The sequence below is a fragment of the Cyprinodon tularosa genome, unplaced genomic scaffold, assembly GCF_016077235.1.
Source record: "Cyprinodon tularosa strain WSP-4 unplaced genomic scaffold, ASM1607723v1 ctg545, whole genome shotgun sequence".
Lineage (NCBI taxonomy): Eukaryota > Metazoa > Chordata > Actinopteri > Cyprinodontiformes > Cyprinodontidae > Cyprinodon > Cyprinodon tularosa.
The window spans coordinates 249,629-275,881 of NW_024039280.1; the positions used below are offsets into that span (position 1 = coordinate 249,629).

At 35.3% G+C, this 26,253-nt stretch overlaps 1 protein-coding gene across 3 annotated transcripts in view; it reads right to left on the minus strand.

Moving 5' to 3' along the window:
* Positions 1–26,253, minus strand: part of LOC119796367 (casein kinase I-like) — a 46,266-nt gene that overhangs the window by 2,630 nt on the left and 17,383 nt on the right. Inside the window, exons 3-11 of one of the 3 annotated variants that reach the window (XM_038304878.1) lie at positions 25,042–25,102; positions 20,909–21,057; positions 20,601–20,835; positions 18,319–18,404; positions 18,148–18,232; positions 17,896–18,044; positions 13,673–13,753; positions 9,031–9,132; positions 1,727–1,833 (exon numbers count right to left, since the gene is read on the minus strand). In XM_038304878.1, coding sequence (XP_038160806.1) covers positions 1,727–1,833; positions 9,031–9,132; positions 13,673–13,753; positions 17,896–18,044; positions 18,148–18,232; positions 18,319–18,404; positions 20,601–20,835; positions 20,909–21,057; positions 25,042–25,102 — 1,055 coding nt within the window. Of the gene's footprint in view, positions 1–1,726; positions 1,834–9,030; positions 9,133–13,672; positions 13,754–17,895; positions 18,045–18,147; positions 18,233–18,318; positions 18,405–20,600; positions 20,836–20,908; positions 21,084–25,041; positions 25,103–26,253 lie in introns of those variants that run through there. The other 2 variants (XM_038304877.1, XM_038304876.1) reach the window with 2 other exon arrangements.

Sequence of the window (26,253 nt, forward strand, 5' to 3'; positions counted from 1 at the left end):
GGCTACAATTTGCACAAGCTCATCGAAATCGGACAATAGAAGATTGGAAAAACGTTGCCTGGTCTGATGAGTCTCGATTTCTGCTGCGACATTTGGATGGTAGGGTCAGAATTTGGCGTCTACAACATGAAAGCATGGATCCATCCTGCCTTGTATCAACGGTTCAGGCTGGTGGTGGTGGTGTCATGGTGTGGGGAATATTTTCTTGGCACTCTTTGGGCCCCTTGGTACCAATTGAGCATCGTTGCAACGCCACAGCCTACCTGAGTATTGTTGCTGACCATGTCCATCCCTTTATGACCACAATGTACCCAACTTCTGATGGCTACTTTCAGCAGGAAAATGCGCCATGTCATAAAGCTGGAATCATCTCAGACTGGTTTCTTGAACATGACAATGAGTTCACTGTCCTCAAATGGCCTCCACAGTCACCAGATCTCAATCCAATAGAGCATCTTTGGGATGTGGTGGAACGGGAGATTCCCATCATGGATGTGCAGCCGACAAATCTGCGGCAACTGTGTGATGCCATCATGTCAATATGGACCAAACTCCCTGAGGAATGCTTCCAGCACCTTGTTGAATCTATGCCACCAAGAATTGAGGCAGTTCTGAAGGCAAAAGGGGGTCCAACCCGTTACTAGCATGGGGTACCTAATAAAGTGGCCGGTGAGTGTATATGTCTTTTCTTTCTTTATTATGTATTTTATGGCTGGAGCTACTTATTCTGCAGAGCGACTTATAATCCAGAAAATACGGTAATATATTTTTCCCATCCAGGACGCCCTCACTGTTCTTTTGTGGAGCAAAGAAAATTCTGCTGGTTCACTCAAGTACAAATCTGGGCATTTTGATGGAAGACTCCCTCACATTTAAACCATTATGTGGATAATTTTGTTAAAAAAAAGATAAAAAATGAAGATGGATTTTAAATTTCAGAACAGTTTGTTTTTTCATATGTTGCTAGAAAGCTGTTTTGTCTTTCCTCCGAGGTTCATTAAGACCGCTAAATGTAAACAAAGCAATGTGATGTATGGCCTAGTTTGACTCAGATTAAAGAACTTTTATTTACTTAAATGCTTCCAGTTTCTATGTTATACGGAAGACAAGCTTCACAAAGATTGTAATTATACATGAATCATTTTATTTGATTGTGTTCTTTAAATTATTAATATACGTTTAATTCAGCGATTGAGTTGATTCCTTCCTGCTACCATTGCAATCCCCTCCCCCTTACAGGGGAACAGAACATCTCGCCTGTTCAGCCAGGCCAGGAAATCCCTTTCAGAAACATAGACAGGTGTCGGTTATTGCAGGCAAACAAGAGAAGCCAAACGACCCCCATTCCAAAGGGGTAGACACCGTCATCTGGTTCAATTTGCTTTTTTTCTAAGCCAAAGCAAGGCTTTATTTTTGGTCCACTTTATAAAACCTTGAACTCAACGTTATTTCTGACATTTTGAATTGAAAAAGCTTCCTGGATGGGAAGCTAAACATCTTCAAACGTGGAAACAAAGTCCAGTGGATTGTTTTTTTTTAAAAACGTTTTGTAATATTCTTTAAAGCAACACGTTAGCGTCCCAGAAGGCTAATTTTTGTGGAGCTTTATTTACTATAAATTGGAATGATTAAAATCCATTGATAGTAGGATGGATTCATCAATATATATAAATGTTTGCTTACATTCAAAGAAACAAAACATTCGGTTATTTGTGTTAGTTCTTACTTTATATCGTCGGGGACCTCGACCTCTGCATTGGCTGTGATTGGTGCGTTCGAATGTCCGGCCGTAGGGTCGTCCGTGTTCAGCTCTCCGTTGGTCGAGCTCATCACCTGCACGACAAAATCGTGTCTCATTTCTGATCACATTCAGAAAAAAAAACAACTCTGTCCATCATTAACAGTAAAAAAGGAAATAAAGAGGCATCACAACACAACCTTCATATCTGGCAGCAGGCAAACAGCAGCAACCAAACAAAATCAAAAATAAGGAGGTGAGCAACATGTAGGCCTGTCACGATAACAAATTTTGCTGAACGATTAATTGTCTCAAAAATTATTGCGATAAACGATAATATTGTTTGAAGACCTCTTTACTCTGATTTAATGGAAATGAAGTAATAATGCATGTGATTTCCTGCCAAAGATAAACACACTTTATTTTCATCAGAACGCTGCAACTGGTTAACAAAATAAAACGAGAAATAACAATCAAACGGACTCTCAGTCTCTGTTAACTAAAGATACACTTTAAAAACTAAACACAAGAGAAAACCACAGTGGAAATAAAAACTACATTCAACCAAAAGAGTACAGATAATGAAGTCTGTTGTGGCTTTTCAACAATATTAAATGAAAGCATCTCTTTAGCAATTAAATGAACTACGTTGTCTGTGAGCGTGCGCCACTTTGCACAGTCCTTTTTGTATGCTGCCTGTGAATTAATTGCTTCAGTGATGGTGGACTGTCGCGAACTGGAAGATGCAGGCGGGCCACCGCTTGTACTTTTTGTCCCCAGCTGGAGAAACTTCATTGGGTTGTTGTGCTTTAGGTGCATGTGTAGGTTGGTTGTATTGCTGCTCTTAGTTGCTACTGTTTTATGACAAATACGACATACTGGCTCGCATAGGTTCAGCGGTTCGCCTCGGTCATTTGGTTTGAATCCGAAATATTCCCACACTGCGGCTGTTGAAACTAGGGATGCACGATATTGGGATTTTGGCCGATATCCGATATGCCGATATTTTAAAACTCATGTAGCCGATAACCGATATCGATACTGATGTTAAAGCTGGACAAAAATAAGTAGTCATTGAAAATAGCAGTTTTGTTATCCATTTCTGACACTTTGAAAAATAATAAACTCAAATATATTTTCATATGCTGATATCAAATCGATTTTTAAAAACGCGGTATCGATCTATTTTACTTTCAAAATCTCGTGAAATTTAATCGTTCTGTTATATGGTATATCAGCATATGAAGATATTGGGATATTTTAATGTATCAATATTTTTTCCCTTGTCTTTAGAAGTTTTTAAGTCTGTAAAAAAATAAGTTTTTGAGGAAGAAGTAATATTTATTTTTTTAGGCTTTAGAAACTCAGAAGCTGATCAAATATCGGGTTAAATATCAGTGGGGTGTCCGATGTCCGATATTCAGTTTTAAGGCCGATACCGATAGGAGGCCAATTATATCGTGCATCCCTAGTTGAAACCAGTTCCATTTCGAGCTTTTCCACCCTAACATAAGATGTGTCATCAATAAAAAGAGAAAAACACAAGCAGAGACGATATAGCCAATAAATTAAATGACGTTGATAGTTTTTATTTATCGTGCGATTAATTGATTTATTGATTATCGTGACAGGCCTACCAACTTGTGACTGATTTTAAGGAAGAATAGCAGGCGTACTGTAATACTGAACAAACAATTTTAAAACACATTCATTCTGAATTTCTGGGTAATTGGATCTACAAAACATTTTGACTTTACCAACATTTGGCTTGATGAGTGTTTTGTTCAATCAGAAATATCCCACCATTATTAGTTAATTGTTTAGTACATTTCCTTCTTAAAAATACTCCAAGAGGATAAAGTTATTACGTCGAATCAACAAAACAGGCCAAAACAATTGAGGTTTTTGTTGATGTGTGCAAAACTGTTAAAAAGCCAAATTTGAATTATTTTAAACTTATTCTACAGACAAAATAGCATTTAGTATGAGAAACATAAATGAAAAAAATATATATGTTGGAGGAAAATAAATTGAAAAGTCTTTTTCCAACAACACTAAACCTTTTTAATCATCTTCACTGTGAAGAGAAATATGTTCCCTTATTGTTACAACTAAGGACGATGTTTTGCAAATGTAAAATCTGGAGAGAAAAAAGAAACATTTAAATTAAATCTGATTTTTTTTTCCTTCTTTATCAAAAATAAAGAAAAAAATAATCTTAAAAACCTTTTTATTTCTCAAGGTTTTATTTCTCAATTGTATTTTTTTTTTTTATTCCTATCCTAAAATGTAAGTTTTCTTTGCTTGAAATGTATATGTATAAAACTGGCTGTTTGCTTGCAACATTAATGGAACAAAATTGCCTCCATAGTTTAGAGAACATGGATAACCTGTGGGAACAGTTCGCTGACGAGTGTCGACCCGGGTCAAAGGACACGACAAGCGACCCGCGTTAAAAATCCCCTCAGCTCTGATCAACATGCTTTGGGAAAACCAGAGCCGGGTTGACCCGATAAATTATGCGACCCCATTGAAAGCAACATACGGACGTCAACACACCGCGCCAGCCGCTTTGATCTAACAAGCTGGAAAACCTTTTTTTTTTTTTATTTCAATTCAATTCAGTTTATTTATTTAGAGCCAATTCACAACACGTCATCTCAAGGCACTTTCCAGTTCAACCAGATCATCCAGTCAGATTGATTCAAAGTTTTCTATCTAAGGGAAACCAGTTGATTGCATCGACTCATTGACTCAAATACAATTCCCTCACACTAAGCATGCTTGTAGCGACAGTGGAGAGGAAAAACTCCCTTTTAACAGGAAGAAACTTGCAGCAGAACCAGGCTCAGTGTGAGCGGCCATCTGCTGAGGCCCACTGGGGTTCAAGGAGACAGAAGCAGAGATAGAAAAGGGAGCTGTAAAAGGCGGCCCCATCCAGGAAACACACAGCCAGGCAGACGAGCTCCGAACCAGCTCCCATGTTTACATTCGATAAACATGGAGCAGCTCTGGTGGAAGGGATTCAGACAGATAAAAGAGTGAAATAATAAAGTATACTGACTACGCCTTGGCTTCTTTCAATGTTGCTCTGCATTGTTTACTTCCCTGACTTCCCTGAGAAGGTGGTTCTAACTGTAATGTGTGAATAAACATGTCATCCTGTCCTCTACCCCATAGCAAAGAAGCATTAGCATAAAGCACAGCTGAGCCTTTAACTAAAATAAAAATAACCAACAAAAGCATAAGTATGACATGACAAAGGTTCATAATGGAAAAAAAAAGAAGCTAAATCAACAGACAGGAATAAAGAACTGAAGAAAAAGAAATGTGCGGGTGAGGCCCAAACAGTAGCTAAAGTGGAGGATGAACGAACAAGACGGGTTTGTTTACAAAACAGGCAGCTTCTTCTTCTACTACTAAAGCGCTGCTGGAAAATTAGACAGTTACACAAATGCTAAAATGATTTATTCTGACTAAATGCTGTGTGCATTTGGTAAATATTTAATTATGATTGGATCGATTGCATTTAGTGTCAGTGTGAACAAAGTTTTTGAACTTTTGATCGACCAAGGTTTAGATCAGATCGGTAAGTAGCTATAGAAACGTAACAATAGTCAGACAGCATTCAGAGCGACAAACCCTGCGTTAGTGATTTTTATATCTTCTTTATCTGCTTCCCATTTTTAACGCATTTATTCATTAACCTGATATCTTCCTGTTTTTTTATACATTAGAAATAACTTTATTATTTATATTTATTATATTTATGATGTACTTTTTTTTTTAGAGGAAAAGTCCGGTCAGCAAGCAATGATCAATTGATCATTATTTAAACCTAAAACGAATAAGTTTGCGGTGATTTAATGAATTCAGCGTTAATCAGTGAAAAAATAAAAATAATTTTCATCGCGATCACCGAGTCTGGGAGCGGCCATTTTTGGCCTATTATAGTAACACCACCCTCCTGCTATCCTCTGGCAGTGACGTCACGGTGCGGTTAAGCCTAGCGCCATTCTCCCTGCTTTACAAGCAAAATCAATGGGAACTATTAGACACATCTGCAATCAACAACAATTATTTGAAGTCGTAGGGAAACGGCTGTTCCAACCGTTGCATTTCCGAATTCTCCTGAGTGGTGCCCGACTTTACACCAGTGAATAAAGTGAATGTGATTGGTCGATTATCAAGGGGGCGGGATTATCGTCGCGGAAGGTTTGCAAGCATTTTGGTTGAGGCCGTTTTCTCGGAAGCATCTTGCTAACCAGTTAGCAACTTAGTGCTAACAGGTTCCCAATGAGAAACTCCATTGGGACCAAGTAGCACTAAATTGGTGACTTAGAAACGACGCTGTCAAGGAACGCTATGGACAGCGGAAACATGCAAGAGGAGCAGAGTTTAGTGTCGGAGGTCGTGGATGAGTCTCCTCCGTCATCCATTTTTTATTTAGAGGAGGAAAGCGGGGACGAAGATGTTGTGGAAGAGGACGCCAGGGCGGCAGAAGCTTGGTTTGGTGTAGAAGGCTTCCAGCCGTACATGTTTGAGCCCTTGCCTCGCAACGCTGCCAGTTCTGTTAGCTCTACGCCTGCCGAAGACACAGACGTCCATCCCCGTGAACACTGGGACGCAACTCGAGGGGAAAGGAAATTATTCTGATTTCAACCGCTGCGTATATTAGCTGCGACACATGAATCAAGATGCTGTGACCGAAAATATTTGATTGACAGATGACCGTTAATATATGATTGGCTGAATTTAGGTGAACAGGCTGACGTAGAACTAACTGGCCTGCATTAAATAACGAAAAAGAAAAAACTTACATGTTTTAAGACAGGATTTTTTTTTAGAAATAGACATTTTCATTTGTCTGATAAAGAGTACATTTATATACATGTTTAAGCCGGAATGATTTGACATTTAAATGACTTCCCTACTACAACCTTAAGATTTCCAGAGGACTTCACCATTGAAATTCACCAGAGTTATACAGGTGCTGGTCATAAAATTAGAATATCATGAAAAAGTAGATTGATTTCAGTAATTCCATTTAAAAAGTGAAACTTGTATATTATATTCATACATTACATACAAACTCATATATTTCAGATGTTTATTTTGTTTAATTTTGATGATTACAAATGACAACAAATGAAAATCTCAAATTCATCATATCAGAAAATTAGAATATTACTGAAGACCAATAAAAACAAAGGATTTATAGAAATGTTGGCCAACTGAAAAGTATGAACATGAAAAGTATGAGCATGTACAGCACTCAGTATTTAGTTGGGCCTCCTTTGGCCTGTATTACTGCAGCAATGCGGCGTGGCATGGAGTCGATCAGTCTGTGGCACTGCTCAGGTGTTATGATAGCCCAGGTTGCTCTAATAGTGGCTTTTAGCTCTTCTGAATTGTTGGGTCTGGTGTATTGCATCTTCTTCTTCACAATACCCCATAGATTTTCTATGGGGTTAAGGTCAGGAGAGTTTGCTGGCCAATTAAGAACAGGGATACCATGGTCCTTCAACCAGGTACTGGTAGCTTTGGCACTGTGTGCAGGTGCCAAGTCCTGTTGGAAAATGAAATCTGCATCTCCAAAAAGTTGGTCAGCTGCAGGAAGCATGAAGTGCTCTAAAACTTCCTGGTATGTGGCTGCGTTGACCCTGGACCTCAGAAAACACAATGGACCAACACCAGCAGATGACATGGCACCCCAAACCATCACTGACTGTGGAAACTTTACACTGGACTTCAAGCAACGTGGATGAAGTGCCTCTCTTCTTTTCCTCCAGACTCTGGGACCTTGATTTCCAAAGGAAATGCAAAATTTACTTTCACCAGAGAACATGACTTTGGACCACTCACCAGCAGTCCAGTCCTGTTTCTCTTTAGCCCAGGCAAGACGCTTCTGACGCTGTCTGTGGTTCAAGAGTGGCTTGACACAAGGAATGCGACAGCAGAAACCCATGTCTTTCATACGTCTGTGTGTGGTGGTTCTTGAAGCACTCACTCCAGCTGCAGTCCACTCTTTCTGAATCTCCCCCACATTTTTGAATGGGTTTTGTTTCACAATCCTCTCCAGGGTGCGGTTATCTCTCTTGCTTGTACACTTTTTTCGACCACATCTTTTCCTTCCCTTCGCCTCTCTATTAATGTGCTTGGACACTGAGCTCTGTGAACAGCCAGCCTCTTTAGCGATGACCTTTTGTGTCTTGCCCTCCTTGTGCAAGGTGTCGATGGTCGTCTTTTGGACAACTGTCAAGTCAGCAGTCTTCCCCATGATTGTGTAGCCTATAGAACTAGACTGAAAGACCATTTAAAGGCTTTTGCAGGTGGTTTGAGTTAATTAGCTGATTAGAGTGTGGCACCAGGGGCCATCAATTTTGAACCTTTTCACAATATTCTAATTTTCTGATATGATGAATTTGAGATTTTCATTTGTTGTCATTTGTAATCATCAAAATTAAACAAAATAAACATCTGAAATATATGAGTTTGTATGTAATGTATGAATATAATATACAAGTTTCACTTTTTAAATGGAATTACTGAAATCAATCTACTTTTTCATGATATTCTAATTTTATGACCAGCACATGTAGTTAAACTGACAATGCCCACGTGCATGGCAGCTGGATGCTGGAATACATCGGGGAAAAATGGGTTCGTTGTTGGATTGCCAACTTCTTGCACTTCTGGCCAGAGAAATAATAATAACGCGTTGTGACAAACACCAGAAACAGCACTGGGACTTGATCCAACAGCACCATGACATCACAAACCAGTAGGTGGCAGTAGTGTTCTTTGACAAACATGGATGCCTCCAGTAAAGCACATTCACATGAAAATTACTCTGAATTAAAAACACATCATTCATTAAACAGTATGTTATAATTTCATATGTAAAGTACTTTCAGAAGTTGGAAATCTCAATATGATCGGACTTTTCCTTTAAATCTAGCATATTGGAAAAAAGATTCTGTTGGTAAAACAGAAAACTTCGGTTTTTAAGAAAATATCCAACTTTAGATTAAGTCATTAATTGATATCATGCATTTCAATACTTAATGAAAGTTACCTCTCGATCTAAAAGTAAAGTCCTGCAGATAAATGTTGGATGGATCATAGATGTGTAATTTATATTTCTGGGTTTCTGTTCAAACATTCCAATATGTAGGAATAATGTATTTTTCAAGGACATGGTCTCACAGTTAGCCTGTCCTCAGAGACAAAAGAGGCTCATGCAGGCGGACAGACAGGAAGCCAGCAAAGCTAATCCTTCCTCTCAGTACCTGGACAGACCCGCCCAGCCTATCTGCATTGAGGTGGGAGCCCAGCAGCTCTTGGTTGGTGATTGGAGTGGGTTGAGACTCACTGCCTTTCCCCTCTGGAGACTAGAGGAGACGATCCCAGGAAAAAGGAAAGGTACATATAGGTAACAGAAGAAGCAAGAGGAGGAGAATGTAGATGAGTTAGCAAAACAAAGTAAAAAAAAAAAAAAAAAAAGATAATGGATGACGAGGAAACGTTTTAAAAAAAAGGGAAACGGAGGAGGTGAAAGCACAACGTGGCGAGACAAAGGGAGCATCGAGGAGAGAAAAGAGAAAAAAAGTGAAAAAAGAAACAGTGAGTCAGTATTTAGTGGTAGAGAAACAGGAGGAGTTCAGGGCTGTATGTCTGCACTGAAAACTGCTCATTTAGGAAGCTCCATGCAGAACGAGGGCAGGTTCTGGAGTTCAGGGAACTTCCAGCCTATGCCGTGAGGTTTCTCATTCAGGAATTATGTCAAAGGAAAGTAAAACAGGGATGGAATGACTGAAGGCTCCAGCTCTGGTACACTTACTCTATGGAAGAAAAACAGTCTCATTGGAATCTGCCTTTTTTTTTAACACCGAATTTTAAACACTGGATTTTTTTAACAACGAATTTTAAACACTGGATTTTTTTTAGACATTGAATTCCTTACACTCAATTTTTATCTGGTAAAAAATCAGCTGCAAATAATTCAGCTGCAAATAATTCAGCTGCACAAAAGTTCAGCTGAAAATAATTCAGCTGCAAATAATTGAGCTGCAAATAATTCAGCTGCAAATAATTCAGCTGCAAATAATTCAGCTGCAAATAATTCAGCTGCACAAAAGTTCAGCTGAAAATAATTCAGCTGCAAATAATTCAGCTGCAAATAATTCAGCTGCAAATAATTCAGCTGCAAATAATTCAGCTGCAAATAATTCAGCTGCAAATAATTCAGCTGCAAATAATTCAGCTGCAAAACTTCAGCTGCAAAACTTCAGCTGCAAAACTTCAGCTGCAAAACTTCAGCTGCAAAAACTTCATAGGGAAAGTGGCCGTTTTTGGTAACTTGTGCACCCTTAACAAATGGAATCATTCCCAATCCCCCGTTTTCTTACCCGAATGACCATTCTACCCATATTAGACTATGGAGATACTATATATAGGGTTGTTTGCAAGTCCACTCTATCAAAACTTGAAAGTTCACCACTCAAGTTTGCTGTAAATGCTCCTTTCAATACACACCCCTGCGCCCTGTTTTCATCTGTCAACTGGCCCTCCCTTCACAATCGACGCAAAAATCACAGGTTCATATTCATTTATAAGAACCTTTCCCGCCGCTCAACATCTTATTTATGTTCCCTGCTGCAGCCAAAGCCTGTCACACCCGGTCCTCACTTCATTTGCAATTCCTTATTCCCAAAACCAACACTGCCTTTGGCCTTGCTTCTTTTCAATCTCCTGCTGCTTGTAACTGGAACGCTCTGCAAAATGTTCTAAAACTGGATGTACTAATTCCAATTTCATCCTTCAAGACAATCATTTCATCTTTGTTTACAATAACTTGCAGCTGCTTCTCTACATAGTCATTTTTGGGCCGTTGTGTTTTAAATTGTATGTTATGTATGCATTACTAATGTATTATTTTAGCCCTGCTTCCCTTTTCCTGAGTGGTTACTCAACTTTTCAGGCCGCCATTGAAAATAACGTATTCTTAATGACTTTGCTCTAAAAATAAAGGTATAATAATAATAAAACGACGCTGTCAAGGAACGCTATGGACAGCGGAAACATGCAAGAGGAGGAGAGTTTAGTGTCGGAGGTCGTGGATGAGTCTCCTCCGTCATCCATTTTTTATTTAGAGGAGGAAAGCGGGGACGAAGATGTTGTGGAAGAGGACGCCAGAAGCATGGTTTAAAGCTGTACATGTTTGACCGTTGCGTATATTAGCTGCGACATATGAATCAAGATGCTATGACCGAAAATATTTGATTGACAGATGACTGTTGATGTATGATTGGCCGAATTTAGGTGTTCAGGCTGACGTAGAACTAACTGGCCTGCACAAGATAACGGAAAAAACAACACATATTTTAAGACGGGATTTTTTTTTTTTTTTTAATAGAATTTTTCTAACTTTTGGGACAATATGGTCTAATAAAGAGTACATTTATTTACACGTTTAAGCTAGAATGATTTGAAATTTAAATATGGCTTCCCTATTACTTTAAGTCCCCGTATTTTATCGTAACTAAAATCAGAGTATAACCAGGAATATCGCCTTTCACTCATGGAAAATAGTCCCAGTAAATTACAAAGTTAGCTCTGTTTTACACTTAACCCAGTTAGTGACAAGCATTGAATTGCTGTACCTAATATCACCTGCAGATGGCAGTAGTGCAATGAAAACAGCTTTAACTGAGCAAGCCGGACCCCTAAAGGTCAATTCCAGGCTGAAATAATGTCTTTCAAACAGGTAATTAAGGTCGTCTGTTTGCTTGATAAAAATGTCGGTAGCCTGTTTGTAAATAGCTGCCTTTCCATTCAGTATCAAACTGGGAAAATTGTAATTAAGAATGGTGAAGATTCTCAGTCATCCAGGTCCTAGTTATTCCAAAACAGTAAAAAAAAACAACAATCCACTGGACTTTGTTTCCAAGTTTAAAGACGTTTCGCTTCCCATCCAGGAAGCTTTTTCAATTCAAAATGCCAGAAATACCGTTGAAGCTTTATAGACCAAAAACAAAGTTTTTTTTTGTGCAATTTGGAATAGGGGTCGTTTGGGTTCTTTGTCAGCCTACAATGCCCCATACTAGGGGTGTAAATCACATCCATCATGGCGATTCGATTCAGTATCGATTTCCTGACCCAACGATTCGATTATTTTCGATACTTAAGAATACACCTCGATTCGATTCGATTCGATTAATCGATTAATCTGTTAATTTTTTTTTATTATTATTATTATTATTTTTTTTTTTTTTAGACCTTACAGGCTAAACAAAGTTTCAAGTTTGAAATAAATCAATGAAAGCTGTAATATCATTATGCATTTTCTTTAGAAACAACAGCAAATAACAGAAGTAGAAAAGTTGCATCAAAAAATACTGCAAAAATACTGCACAATATCAGTGTAATGAGTTCAATGCAATACCTCGGCTCCAGAGAAACTGTCCAACATATTTTTTTAGAATGTAATAAATATACTCAGGAAAGAGAGATGTTGTGTAGAGAGTTAGACAGGAATAAAAATAAACTAGATATAAGGGAATTGTTTCAAAGGTCATCTGGGGATGTAGTTTATGGGAGTATTTTTAATTTTCTAAGAAGAACGGGTATTTTAGGGAGAATATAATAGTTTGTCTGGTCCATACTCCATTCTGGAAGGTGGCGGTAATGCACCTATAAGTTGTTTGCCAACCGCCATTAAAAAAAAGAAGAAGAAGAAGGCTCCAGAGTGTTGACGTCACCGCCCCTTGAGAGACGCTCCGCTGCTCCTCTTCCAGATTGTAGCTGACCGCAAACAGTGCAGCAGACAGGAGGCCGGCTAGTTTTGTTTTTATGACCGAAATTGCGGAAAACAACTCGTGAAGTTTGACCCGCTAGAAGCGCGAGAACGCTGGGAGCCTTTTTCCAGCTGAATCTCCGCTCTTTTTGCCCCATTGTCCCTCCGTCGTCGGACTAAACTCGCCCCCACTTCCTCATCGCCTCGGCCGTATCTAGACCCACAGCGTGTAGCGCAGACCACGCTTCAATACTGAGCATAATTTAAAAATGTCTGTGTGAAGCTTGCTGCAACAAACTGCTGTAAGAGTATAACCAGGAAGCGAGGTAGGAGGGGAAAATAGGTTTAGCGGCACCGCAGCATGGGAGGAAGAATTACGCCCAGGAGCAAATGGATAAAAATAGACCGGAGGGAAAAAAAAAACATTAATCGATTATCTTGCGGACGTATCGATGCATCGGATCGTCGGCTTTTGGATCGATGCATCGATACAAAACGATTATTATTTACACCCCTACCCCATACCTGTATATATCTCTGAAAGGGGGGGCAAAACATCTTCAAACTTGGAAACAAAGTCTAGTGTTTTTTTTTTTTTTTACTGTTTCTGGAATATAATTAAGAAAATAAGTTTATTAAATGGAAACTGCAATAATAAAATAAAAAAAATGTAAGCTTTACGAACCAGTGACTGAGCTGCAGCACTTAACCACCTACACTTCTCCAGGAAGGTTTTCATTTTCGCTAAGATGCTAAAGAAAAGAACATGAGACTTTGGAAACTAAAACTCCTTTTTTAGTGAACGTTGTGACTAGCAAGGCGTTAACTCACTAATATCTTAGAACAGAGTCATATTACGGAAATGATTAAATACTTGGTTCTGTAAAACTTGACATCATCCAAAAATCTTATTGGTGAAATTAAATTAAAAGCAAGCCCCCCCCCCAAAAAAACCCAGATAATTAACAGAAGCTAAGAGAAAGGATGAAAAAATGTTGCCAAGCATTTTAAGCAAAGTGTACATAAAAAGGTTGCTTATGTTAATACAACCAAAAAAGAAAAAACAACAAAAGTTTGTGAATAGCTGAGACCTTACAGGCCAACCCTGTATCACATTAGTTTGCATGAATCTGTACCTGGTTTTTGGTTTGAGGCGCTTTCTCTCGGTTGCTCGCCGGCAGCTGGGTTTCAGTCGCCACGGGCCCAATGGGAGTCGGCTAAACACACAGAGCGATGCAGGGAAGGCAGGAGGAAGAAAACAAACAAATCAAAGCTCGTTAATATTCATACTTTTCTGGTAACAAAAAACTAAAACAAAGACACTTTGATGCTGTTTTTGTTTTTTTATCGGCTTAATTTAAGGAAGGTTTTAATACTGGAATCAAAGCTGCTTAAAATAAAACATGAAGTTTATCTCAGGCCTCCATCTTCTTCCAAGTCAGAACTCATCTAAAACAGCTGAAGAGGTTGGAACAAATCCATCACATGATTTTTGTATAAATAGTGTCTTTTCACAAGTGTTTCCTCTTATTTAGGAACAAAATAAGTAATGGAGAATGTTATTTATCCTGACTTAAATCATTAAATCTTAAATTATAACAAGCCCTGCAGTAGGGGCTTAGAACTAAAGGTCAATTAACCCTTTAAAGCCAGGTGTATCATATTTGATACCTGAGTTTTTGAAACCTCTGCATCATCAGTGTGATGTTTGTGTTCTTAAAACCCTGCTTTACATAATCAGACACATGTAGTGAACAGAAAACATATGAAAGATTATATAGAAATTTATAATGTATCAAAAGTGATGCAAAAATGCTTTAATTTAATGTATACAAAATTTATATTTTTATTTAATTTGTCAGAAAGTTCAATGACAATTCTAATTTTGGAAAACTAGAATGTTCTGACAAGTATTTCAAGGTTCAGGCTTTAAAGGGTTAAAGAGAAGACGCGTTCTACACCTGTAAAAAAAAAAAAACACAAAGCAGAGGTGTCCTGATACAACTTTATCATTTCCAAGACGATGCTGATATTGCAACATTGAATCAATACGATTACAGCCTTTATTATGCAATACTTTTAATACTTACTTTGTGATGTGGAAAAATAGAAAACACTAGTTTACTTATTTTTTAGCCTAAAAAAACATCTTCACACCTGGAGGAATGGACAGACTGAGAGGAACACGAGGCCCCATTTCCACTCCATGCAGATGTGAACCAGATGTAAATCGTTTGGAGTCAGGTGAGCAGATCAGACATTTAAGAAACAACACAGATTGGTTCCAAATTTCATCTTTTCAAGTTCGATTTGAGTCTCAATCTCATACTTGGTCCATAATCCCACTCGTATCTGCTCCTTTAAAATGTGACTAAAGTGGAAACCAATGCGAATTCGATGTCACTTTCAATCGATATTTATTACAACTTGGGACCTACAGCATTGTTCTAATATCAATAAAAGCAAACAACATGATTCAAAGAAGTTAATGAAAAGAAAAAAAAGTGTTACAAAAGTGAAAATAAAATGCTTGGAGATTCATTTATAATGTGTAGCAAAATATAGATGTTTCTACTATTTTCACAGGGGGCAATTTTAGTTTTTCTTTTAGGTTTTCAAAAATGTATTTTTTTTCCCCCACAGATTTTATTTTTTAAATCTTTTCAATCCGTGTATCATTCGTTCTTTCTATTTTCAATTGTCAATCAAAAAACAAAAATAAAAAATTGACTGGTTATTTTGTTTTTTGTTCTTTATGGTTAAACCAAAAACGAAAAAAGGATTTGTTTTTCATATATCAATTTTAAGCTCAGATCAAGAATACGAAATGGAAAAACGGACAGCAACGCATAATTTGATTTTAATATTTAATCGGTACAGTTTACGTGACCCGGAAGTTTGGTGGAGCGTTAGCTAAAAAAACAATTGGCTTACCCCCACCACGTTCGATCAAGCTGCACCAGATAAGGCAGTCGGACCTATCAGCCATGGACAGTTACGTGTTATTTCGAGGATCCAAGCGTGTGACTCTTAAGGAGGAGGATATGACAACGGAGAAAATCAGCAGGATTTTCCAGGTATAACTTTTGTCTTGAAACTTTTCTGTGCACTGTACTTTTAACTAGCAACAACAAACAGCTTCTCGATCAACATAGTGTGTGGTTCTAGCGTCGCCATGGTAGCCACTTCATTACCCCAACTGCTGCGCAAAGAGCTATTTGTTTGTTGTTGCTAGTTAAAAGTACAGTGCACAGAAAAGTTTCAAGACAAAAGTTATACCTGGAAAATCCTGCTGATTTTCTCCATTGTCATATCCTCCTCCTTAAGAGTCACACGCTTGGATCCTCGAAATAACACGTAACTGTCCATGGCTGATAGGTCCGACTGCCTTATCTGGTGCAGCTTGATCGAACGTGGTGGGGGTAAGCCAATTGTTTTTTTAGCTAACGCTCCACCAAACTTCCGGGTCACGTAAACTGTACCGATTAAATATTAAAATCAAATTATGCGTTGCTGTCCGTTTTTCCATTTCGTATTCTTGATCTGAGCTTAAAATTGATATATGAAAAACAAATCCTTTTTTCGTTTTTGGTTTAACCATAAAAAACAAAATAACCAGTCAATTTTTTATTTTTTGTTTTTTGATTGGCAATTGAAAATAGAAAGAACGAATGATACACGGATTCTTTTCCCCCCCAGATTTTTGTTTTCCGTTTTTGCACAACTTTTTAATGGCTTTAATTTTTCTGAATTCCACCCAGAGGCGAAAAGGGTGAAATCTGTCAATTATAATTAGAAAAGAATGCAATTTGTAAAACTTCCCATAAAAGCGTAAATACATTTAAAAAAAAATTATCTGGAAAAAAAAACCCCAAAGCAAACTAAAATAAATAAAAAAAACAAGTCAAAAATGGAAATTTGAAAAAAAGAAAAAATGTTAAAAGTGGAACTTCAAAAAAAAGGAAAATGTTTTGAGAGTCATTTATTAAGTGTATGTAAAAGTTCAAACTATATTTTTACAGGTTGCCATTTTTGTTCCCAAATTGTATTTTTTTCCAGCACAGAGCACCCATACCTATGGAGGGGATAGGTAAAAATGGATTTAAAGAAAAACGTAATTGATTAAATCAGTCTGCTAAAAGGTAGGGTTCTGAACACAACCGTAGTTAGCTAAGATTCGACACATGCTTTGACAGTTAGCTTTTTAACCCGTCAAACCTTTAAAAAAGGTTATAACATTATTTTTCAGACTATAGAGCACACATCACTATAATCCTTGCCCACTAAATTCACATATATATACCCCATTTACACTACCCTTGAAAAACCGATCCATGCCGAGGCCGGTCCAAGCTCGGATCAGTTAGCCAGGCTATCTCTGTTCCTCGACTCCTCGCCTCCGAGTGACGATCTGCGCTATTACTGCCAGTACTGAAGGAGGAAATCAAGCAGTTGGTGGCGGTAATGCACCAAAAGTTGTTTGCCAACCGCCATAAAACACAAGAAGAAGAAGACGTATAAGGAGGGAATCAAGCAAATCAAAATGGCGGCGCCCGTCACATTCAGAAAGTTATGCTTGATTATTATTGCTGTAATTCAGTGTTTGCGGAGGGTCAGGTGAAGAAGGCAACCTTTCGTGGATTTACTTGATTGTTGTTTATTGTTGTTCTTCTTCTTCTGTTTTGCGTTGGTTGGCTACCAACTTCTGGAGGGGCATTAGCGCCAACTACTGGAATGGAGTGTGAATCGCGATGTGCAGCCAGATGGAGATGATGCGTTCTGCTCATGCGCTCTTGTTATCAGAGAACCGAGCCGGGGGAAAACCCGGCTCGGTTGTCCTGAATGTGCAAATTCAGGACATTTGTTCTTTGCCGTGCCCGCTACTAAGCATCTTCTTATGCTAAATGAAAATTAGCCCCTTATTCTTTCATTTCCAACTTTGACTTCCTCCTCTGGCGGTTAGGAAAAAAATCAACAGAAAAGCTGCACCTTTTTATAATCTGGTTCAAAGGGTGGAAAAAGATTAGCGGCTCATGGTCTGGAAAATATGGCATGTTTTTATTGGTTAGATGAAGGGACCAAGTGTTATGTGAAAGTTTTTATCCATTGTTGAATCGACAACAGATAAAAATGCCAATATATATCTATTAAACCTAAAAAAACAAATGTAAAGACTTCCACAGCGGCTGCAAGTGCAAAGGTCTTGCTCTCTTATTAGTTTCAATGGGTGGCCATCAGAGAACCAGAACACCGCATCCCAGATGCTCTGAACTCGGAGCAGAATACAGGAAATCTGGAATAAAACCACAGCAGGAAAACCTTCTGTGTAAAAAGGACACCAAACAAACGTATCACTAACCAGTGGCTTTCCAGTCCAGTCGTACTGATAATCAAAGATGTATCCGTTCCTGTCAAAGAGGTCTGTGAAGAGTTTCCTCAGATAGTCGTAGTCTGGCTTCTCAAAAAAGTCCAGCCGTCGCACATATCGCAGGTAGGTGGCCATCTCTTCTGTTACACACACAAGCAAGGGCATTTCACAAACAGAGTTAAGCAGTGGATCATGAGACTTGATCACCGTAAGCATGTTGTTTTTTGTGTTAGAAACACAAACCTGGGAAGTTCTCACAGAGCACTTCTATTGGCGTGTCTCGCTTTGTGTCTCCTATTTTCTGATATCGTTCCTTGAGAGTGTCGGCCTGAGGGGAGAGAGGAGGAGCCAAAATCACTCAGAGGAAGGATCCACTTGGTTTGACGGGAAATGACTGACTGGTAGTTTTCTTACCTTCAGTCCCTGCCAAGGCAGGCTGCCCCGCAGAAAGTACATAAACATGTGGCCTAAAGCTTCCAGGTCATCCCTTCTGCTTTGCTCTGCAAGAAATGATCCAGAAATAAACCCAGGAGAAGATCGAACAGATCATAGCCGGTTTAAACCGGTTTAGTTTGCTCCAAGCAGTCCAGTCAGGGCTTATTTTCAAACATTGGACTTAATAATACACAACTTAAAATTTCAGATGTAGGGCAGCTACAAAACAGTCAATCTTGATCCATTATTGTTGCAAGCAGAGAACCTGTTTTGTAAAAATGGAAATGCAATGCGATTTTGAGAGTAACTGCATTTTTTGTATCATTTTATTTATCTATTTTTTTTTTTTTATTCAGATGACATGTTTTCAGTTTTATGAACTGCTTTCTTTTCAAAATGCCTTTTAATTTTATCCTTTACTTCTAGAGCTTTCTCTGGAGTGAAGACGAATTTCTTTTGGTCTGTTGAATGTTAGCAACATTTCTTATGAGGCTTAAATAGAATATAACTATTTGTAAAAAAAAATAATAATAATAATTCCACCTGACCGAGAAATAAAACAGAAATATAAAATCCTATAAATTTTTTATTTTTTATTAAAAACTAAAGTAAAGAAAAAAAAAACATTCTGTTTACTGCATAATAATTTTTTTTTATTTTCCATTTATAAAAACATGTTCTTTTCTTGCAACAATAATGTAACAAAACAAAAAACTTTTTTCCATATTTAAATTACTATCCCACGGCTGGAAATTGAATAATCTTTCAATTAGAAAAGAAAACAAAAATCTATAGCTGTTAAAAAACAAAACAAAAAAATCCAAACTTGCTAGAAACTTATTAAAGTGCAGAAGGGAACCTTTCTGCCTCCAGCTTTGCACCGCCAACAGAATAATTACTGTAATGTTGCTTACCCTAATAAATTTGAATCTGTTTTTCGACTTCAGAAGCGAGCTTTAAGACTAATATTTTGTGTAAATCGTAGACACCCCTCCCAACCACTGTTTGCTCAGGCAAATATTCTTAGTGTTTATCAAGTGAATCAACTTCAAATAGCTTTATTCGTTTATAGCTCTATTAAAAAAGTTACTTCCCCAGCACTTTTGTAATATTTTTACTTTTAATAATTAATTTCACCAGTATCCAACTAGTAGTAGTTGTCTTATCAGGTCTCCTTACTCTCGTACAACTCAAACACAGTTTATTGTTTTATACAGAGGATCAAGGATATGGAACAGTCTTCCTAACCTGACTCCGCCAGATGGATTTGCTCCGCATATCCATCTGGAAACCTTCAATTGAAGTAATTTTGGGAAGGGGCGAAAATACTGGTTAGCTGATTGGCCTATGTTGGTGATAGACGGGCCAAATAAACCAATCAGATCAACAAAGCATATGACGTACTAACAGAGCGACGACGAAAACACAACCACAAGCCAGTCTACTCTTGCCGAAACCAGTCGGGAGAAGAGCAAAAACATCTTTTCCTCTGAGAAAAGCCTCCAGAGCAGTGTTTTGCTCTTCTTTCAGTGAAGAAATACTTTGTAATTCCCATAAAACTTGCTAACGCTAGTTTCATCGGCTGAAGCCGCCATGTTCTTTAGACTGAACTGTCGCGCTTCTCGTTGCGTCACACCTTAACCCGCCTCAAAGCCAACGCTGATTGGACGTTCGTTTGGTGAACGGCTCCAAATTTTCTTTAACGGAGAGTCTCCAGACTGATCTGCGAGTGAAACCTTGAAAGCTCGCGAGATCAGGATGGTCTCACGAGGCTACAGTCTTCCCACATCACTGACAGATCTTCTAAAGAACAATTTAAACGGAGAGTAAAATTGCTGCTACTAAGTAGTCTGAATTTTCCATATGGATTTGTGGTCTAAATGATATTTTAAATTGTTCTATACAAAGAAATAATTTATTTTATTTTTGTTTTTTTACACTATATCATATAGATGTCTGAAATGGTGAAATATATTTGTTTTTATGGAGACTGCCACTCATTAAGCCCCTTGAGGGTTTTTCGGCAGTTGAAACATTCTGTTTTTATGTTTTTGTTGTGAAAATAAAATAATAAAATAAATAAATAACAACCAAACTACTACCTACTGAAAGAGATCCATTCCTCTACCCATCTGGCATCAAATTCTGAACCGAAGCCCAACCTGCCGGCTTAATCCGGTTTGATTTTGCGACGCAGTGAGAGGCAGAATTTCCTTTTTAAGAAAACCAAATACCATCATGATCCTTTAAAAATCACTCACCTTTCCCCAAATGTGTATTGATGCTCATGTATCTGGCAGTTCCAGTCAGACTCTTGTGTTCTCTGTATGGGATATGCTTCTTCGTCTCAGGGTCTATGTACTCCTTTGCGAGGCCGAAGTCTATGATGTGGATGGTGTGTTGCCGTTTAGAGCCAGGTCGGCCCACAAGGAAGTTCTCAGGCTTTACGTCGCGATAGATGAGGCTTCGGGTGTGGACGAACTCCATGCGGGTTATCTGAAGCACAAGATGGCATTAGAAGAATTTAAAGCGAGAAAGTTTTGGTTTTATTAGCTTTAAAATGTCTTACCAGCTGTATGGCTATCATGAGTACAGTTTTTAGAGAGAAAGTCCTGTCGCAGAGGTCAAACAGGTCTTCTAAGCTGGGTCCAAGCAGCTCCAGAACCATGGCGTTATATTTACCACATGGTCCAAAATAAAACACCTGAGGTACACCATCTGGAGGATCAGGAGAGGAAGAAAGGACAACAAATCAATGAATCAGGGGTTTAAAATCAATTTTATTAGAAGACTGGCAGCTTTAAACTGCTAAAAATGTAATGGGGATAAAAGACAAATAAAAAATAAGTAACAAAAAAATAAAGTTTTTTAGAAGTAGCCTTATTTTTCTATACTTTCTCCCAATGAGAGGAACCATTAATAACCAGTTTATCCTGAATTGGTGACAGAAAAAAGCAGGAAATAAACAGTTTTTAAACAAAACCCAACTCAACAATAAACATACCCAGTAAATTTATACATGAATAAAAATCCTAACAACTAAGCAAATCCAAAGTAAGTCGCCAGATTTGTCGCTAGTCGTTTTTTTGAAAAATAGTCGCTGGAGGGGTCTGAAAAGTCGCTGAGTTGGCAACACTGCACCAGCGGCGCTGACTCGCTCTGCCATATTTTTTTTCCTTCCTCTTTCAGTCAAGAGGCAGTGATGACGGTGCGGCGGATGGCGCAATAATCGCGCGACACAACTAATCGATGATGAAATTCGTTGCCAACGCTTTTAAAAGTCGATTTTTATCGATTTTATCGATTCGTTGTTGCAGCCCTAATATATATATATATATATATATATATATATATATATATACTAGTGCTGTCAAAATTATAGCGTTATTAACGCGTTAACGCAAGGCCATTTTAACGGCGATAATTTTTTTAACGTGAGATTAACGCTATGTGGTTTTATGGTACAATTTTCCAAGTACATCCCGCTGCAGCCTGCGGGAAGGCGGGGCTATTTTCCCCCAGTGTATGCATTTCTTATAGGCTTCAAGAGCGGAGCTCCTCAAGGGAAAAAGACGCTCATACACTGGGTGGCGCTAGTGTCTTTTCTTTAAGCCCCACCACCAACAAACAAGTTGAGTGTCTGGTAACTAGTAGCAACCTGAAATACGCTGAGAAAACAGATTACTGAGGTGAAATGGAATCTGCTACGGCACTCTTGCTGTCTGTGTACGCCACAGGTCGGTATCGCGTGTGTCTGTGTGTGTGTGTGTGTGTGTGTGTGTGGGTGGGTGGGTGCTTGTGTGTGTGTTCTCATTTTTGTTAAGAGGCTGAAAAGTAACTTTCTAGAGCATAGACTACCTCCATCTAGTGATGTCGGTCTATTGATTTTGATGTATTGATTGAAAATTGTTCATTATTATCTTGGTTAATTAACATCTAATGTTAACTCTACTACATTTTATAGCAGTAGGGTAAAATGCTTGTCTTTGTTCAAAAGACTGTATTAACTGTAAAGACTGTCTTTTACATCAGCCTGTTTTCAGGGCCTTTTTTTGGCTACATATTTGTTATTTTTTAAAATATTTTTTGGGATTTTTTATTAAATAAAAGCCCCCCTTTTGGGCAACCAAACCTGTAAATTTTTTTTTTTAAACGGAGTTTTAAAGAAAAACAAAAATGGCGAAAAATTTTTAACCCCAAACCCACATTGATCGTTAACCGGTTAAAAAATTTTAACGCTGAAAACAATTACTAATTAATAAAAAATTTTTTATTTTTAAAACCAAATTTTTTTTTTGTATGGTTTTGTTTTTTTGGGGGGTTTTTGGGTTTTTTTTTTTGGGTGGTTTTTTAAATTTAGATTTTGTGTTTTTTATTTTTTAAGTTGTTTTTATTTTTGGGGGAAAAAAAATTTATTTAATTTTTGGGGTTTTTTGGGGTTTTTTTTTTTTTTTTTTTTTTGGGTTTTTTTTTGGGGGGGGGGGTTGGGGGGGTTTTTAGGGGGGGGAAATTTTTTTTTTTTTTTTGGGGGGGATTTTTTGGGGGGTTTTTAGAGGGGGGAAAATGTAAGGGGGTTTGGGTTTGTTTTTGGGTTTTTTAATAACGGTTTTTTTTTTATTTTTAAAATTTTTTAATTTTTTTTAAATTTTATATATATTTTTTTTTTTTTAAAATAAAAATTTTTTTTTTTTAAAAATTTTTTAATTATTTTTTAAAAAAATTTTTTTTAAAATATATATTTTTTTTTTTTTTTTAAAAAAAAAATTTTTGTTTTTTTTTTTAAAATTTTTTTTTTTTTTTGGTAATAAAATTTTTTTTTTTTTAAAAATTTTTTTTTTTTTTTTTTTTTGGGGGGGGAAAATTTTTTTTTAATATTAAAAATTTAAAAAAAAAAAAAAAATTTTTTTTTTTTAAAATTTTAAAAAAATTAATTATATAAAAAATTTAAATATTTTTATTTTAAAATTTTTTTTTTTTTTTTTTTTAAAAAAATTTTTTTTATAAAAAAATTTTTTATTTTTTTTTAAAAAATTTTAAAAAAAAATTTTTTAAATTTTTTTTTTTTTTTAAATTTTCCCTTTAAAATTTTTTTAAATTTCCCTTTTTTTTTTTTTTTTTTAATTTTTTTTTTAATATTAAAAAAAAAATTTTAAAAAAAAAAAATTTTTTTTAAAAAAAAAAAAATTTTACAAAAAAAAAAAAATTTTTAAAACTATAAAAAAAAAAATATAACCAAAATAAAAAAAAATAAAATAATATAAAAAACCATTAAAATTATATAAAAAATATATATATATATACACTATTTAAAATTTTAAAACCCCAAAAAATTTTATAAAACAAATAAATATTTTAAACAAAATATTAAAAATTTTCCCTATATATATATAAAAAACAAAATATAAAATTTTAAAAAAAAAACAAAAATAAAAACACTAAAAAAAAAACCCAAAAATTTTAAAAAAAATAAAAAAAAATATATCACAAAAAAAAAACCCCCCCAAAAAAAACAAAAAAAAAAAAAAAAAAAAAAAAAAAAAAAAAAAAAAAAAAAAAAAAAAAAAAAAAAAAAAAAAAAAAAAACAAAAAAAAAAAAAAAAAAAAAAAAAAAAAAAAAAAAAAAAAAAAAAAAAAAAAAAAAAAAAAAAAAAAAAAAAAAAAAAAAAAAAAAAAAAAAAAAAAAAAAAAAAAAAAAAAAAAAAAAAAAAAAAAAAAAAAAAAAAAAAAAAAAAAAAAAAAAAAAAACAAAAAAAAAAAAAAAAAAAAAAAAAAAAAAAAAAAAAAAAAAAAAAAAAAAAAACAAAAAAAAAAAAAAAAAAAAAAAAAAAAAAAAAAAAAAAAAAAAAAAAAAAAAAAAAAAAAAAAAAAAAAAAAAAAAAAAAAAAAAAAAAAAAAAAAAAAAAAAAAAAAAAAAAAAAAAAAAAAAAAAAAAAAAAAAAAAAAAAAAAAAAAAAAAAAAAAAAAAAAAAAAAAAAAAAAAAAAAAAAAAAAAAAAAAAAAAAAAAAAAAAAAAAAAAAAAAAAAAAAAAAAAAAAAAAAAAAAAAAAAAAAAAAAAAAAAAAAAAAAAAAAAAAAAAAAAAAAAAAAAAAAAAAAAAAAAAAAAAAAAAAAAAAAAAAAAAAAAAAAAAAAAAAAAAAAAAAAAAAAAAAAAAAAAAAAAAAAAAAAAAAAAAAAAAAAAAAAAAAAAAAAAAAAAAAAAAAAAAAAAAAAAAAAAAAAAAAAAAAAAAAAAAAAAAAAAAAAAAAAAAAAAAAAAAAAAAAAAAAAAAAAAAAAAAAAAAAAAAAAAAAAAAAAAAAAAAAAAAAAAAAAAAAAAAAAAAAAAAAAAAAAAAAAAAAAAAAAAACAAAAAAAAAAAACAAAAAAAAAAAAAAAAACAACAAAAAAATTTTTTTTTTTCTGAAAAATTTTGCTTTTTCGAGCAACCGGAAGCATTTCCCGCAAATATTCGGTTAATAATAAACATCTTTTAAAAAAGCTTTTAGTGCCACAATAACCATTTAATAATTTAATTCCCAATTTAAAGGGCCCTTTAATTTTAAAAAATAATAATTTAATTAAATTTTTAAAAACCCGCGAAACCCTGAATAATACATACACAGACACACATACAATAATTTATAAAATTAATATATATTAAATTATATATATATACAAAAATAAGTCCTTTCATAAAATTTTAAGTAACATGCCCTTACTGAACTTCCTATTTTTAAAAAGCGATATTCTAAATGCAACTGTGGCGCCCGAGACTTGATTGGTTCCTGCAAGAGATTGATTATCAGAATCAGAACATTTAAAAAAAAAAAATTTAAAAAGATGCACGGTTAAACCCAAAGGGTTTTCCCGTATCAGACATCGGGCTTAAAACATTTTACAAAATCTTTTCTGAGGAATCCTTTTAGAAAACATGTTAGCATGAAGTACTGCAGTCTTCACCTCGATCACTTTTATACAAGTTCAAATCTAATTTTAAAATCTATTGAGAATTCTGTGGAAAATCCAACAGCAAACCAAATTGATTAGAACAGTTTTTCTTAGATTTTTGTCCTTTCTACAAAAGACTTTTTCACTAAAGTGGTTCCAGTACCAGGGGTGGCATTACTGGGATAGTGTGAGCTCACTTCTTAAAGCTGGGGCTACAAAAGAACACAAACAAAAAACAAATAGCTAAAAAAAAAAAATGTATGCAAGTCAAAAGAATAACTAACTTCCATTAGATTTAGGCAATATGTCAAGAATATAAATATCAAATTATTGATAAGACATATCAGATAATTCTCTTTTGTTTACTGTGAGATGCTATACATTTATATTCATACTTTTTTAATGCAAGTTTGTTGTTCTTCAACCAGGATCTTGTGTTTATGACCAACAGTTACAGTTAAAGAGAAAACTATATCAAGATAAATATATTAAGAGGAATTCATCAGAGAAAATGGGCGTGCTAGACTTTGAAATGGGAGTGTCTCAGATAAAGTCTGTGAAGGAGGAGAGGCTCAAATCAGAAGCAACATGTGTCCCTTTAGTCAGGCTCAGGGGGAACAGATCTGATCAGAACCGTTGCAGACGGACCATGTGTTATAGAGAGTGTTGCTAGCTGCTTTAGCTGTGGTTTGGCTATGGCTGCCGTGGAGGACGGTCTTTAAGACACTGTTCAGTCTGCACTTTTTAAAATAAGCTGTTCTATATTTATCTGGAAATGTTTTTGGTTTAAATTTAAACTCTGTAAATCACCTCATGCAGCAACATTTTTTCATAACATTCTTGTAGAAATTTCTTGACCAGATCTTTAAAATCTTTTACAATATTGTGGATATTGAACAATTGTGAGGGGGAAAAAAAGTATTATGCCAAAAATGCAAAAAAGATGCACCAAAGCAGAGTACAAAGTTAGCCTAGAGCGCTCACAGAT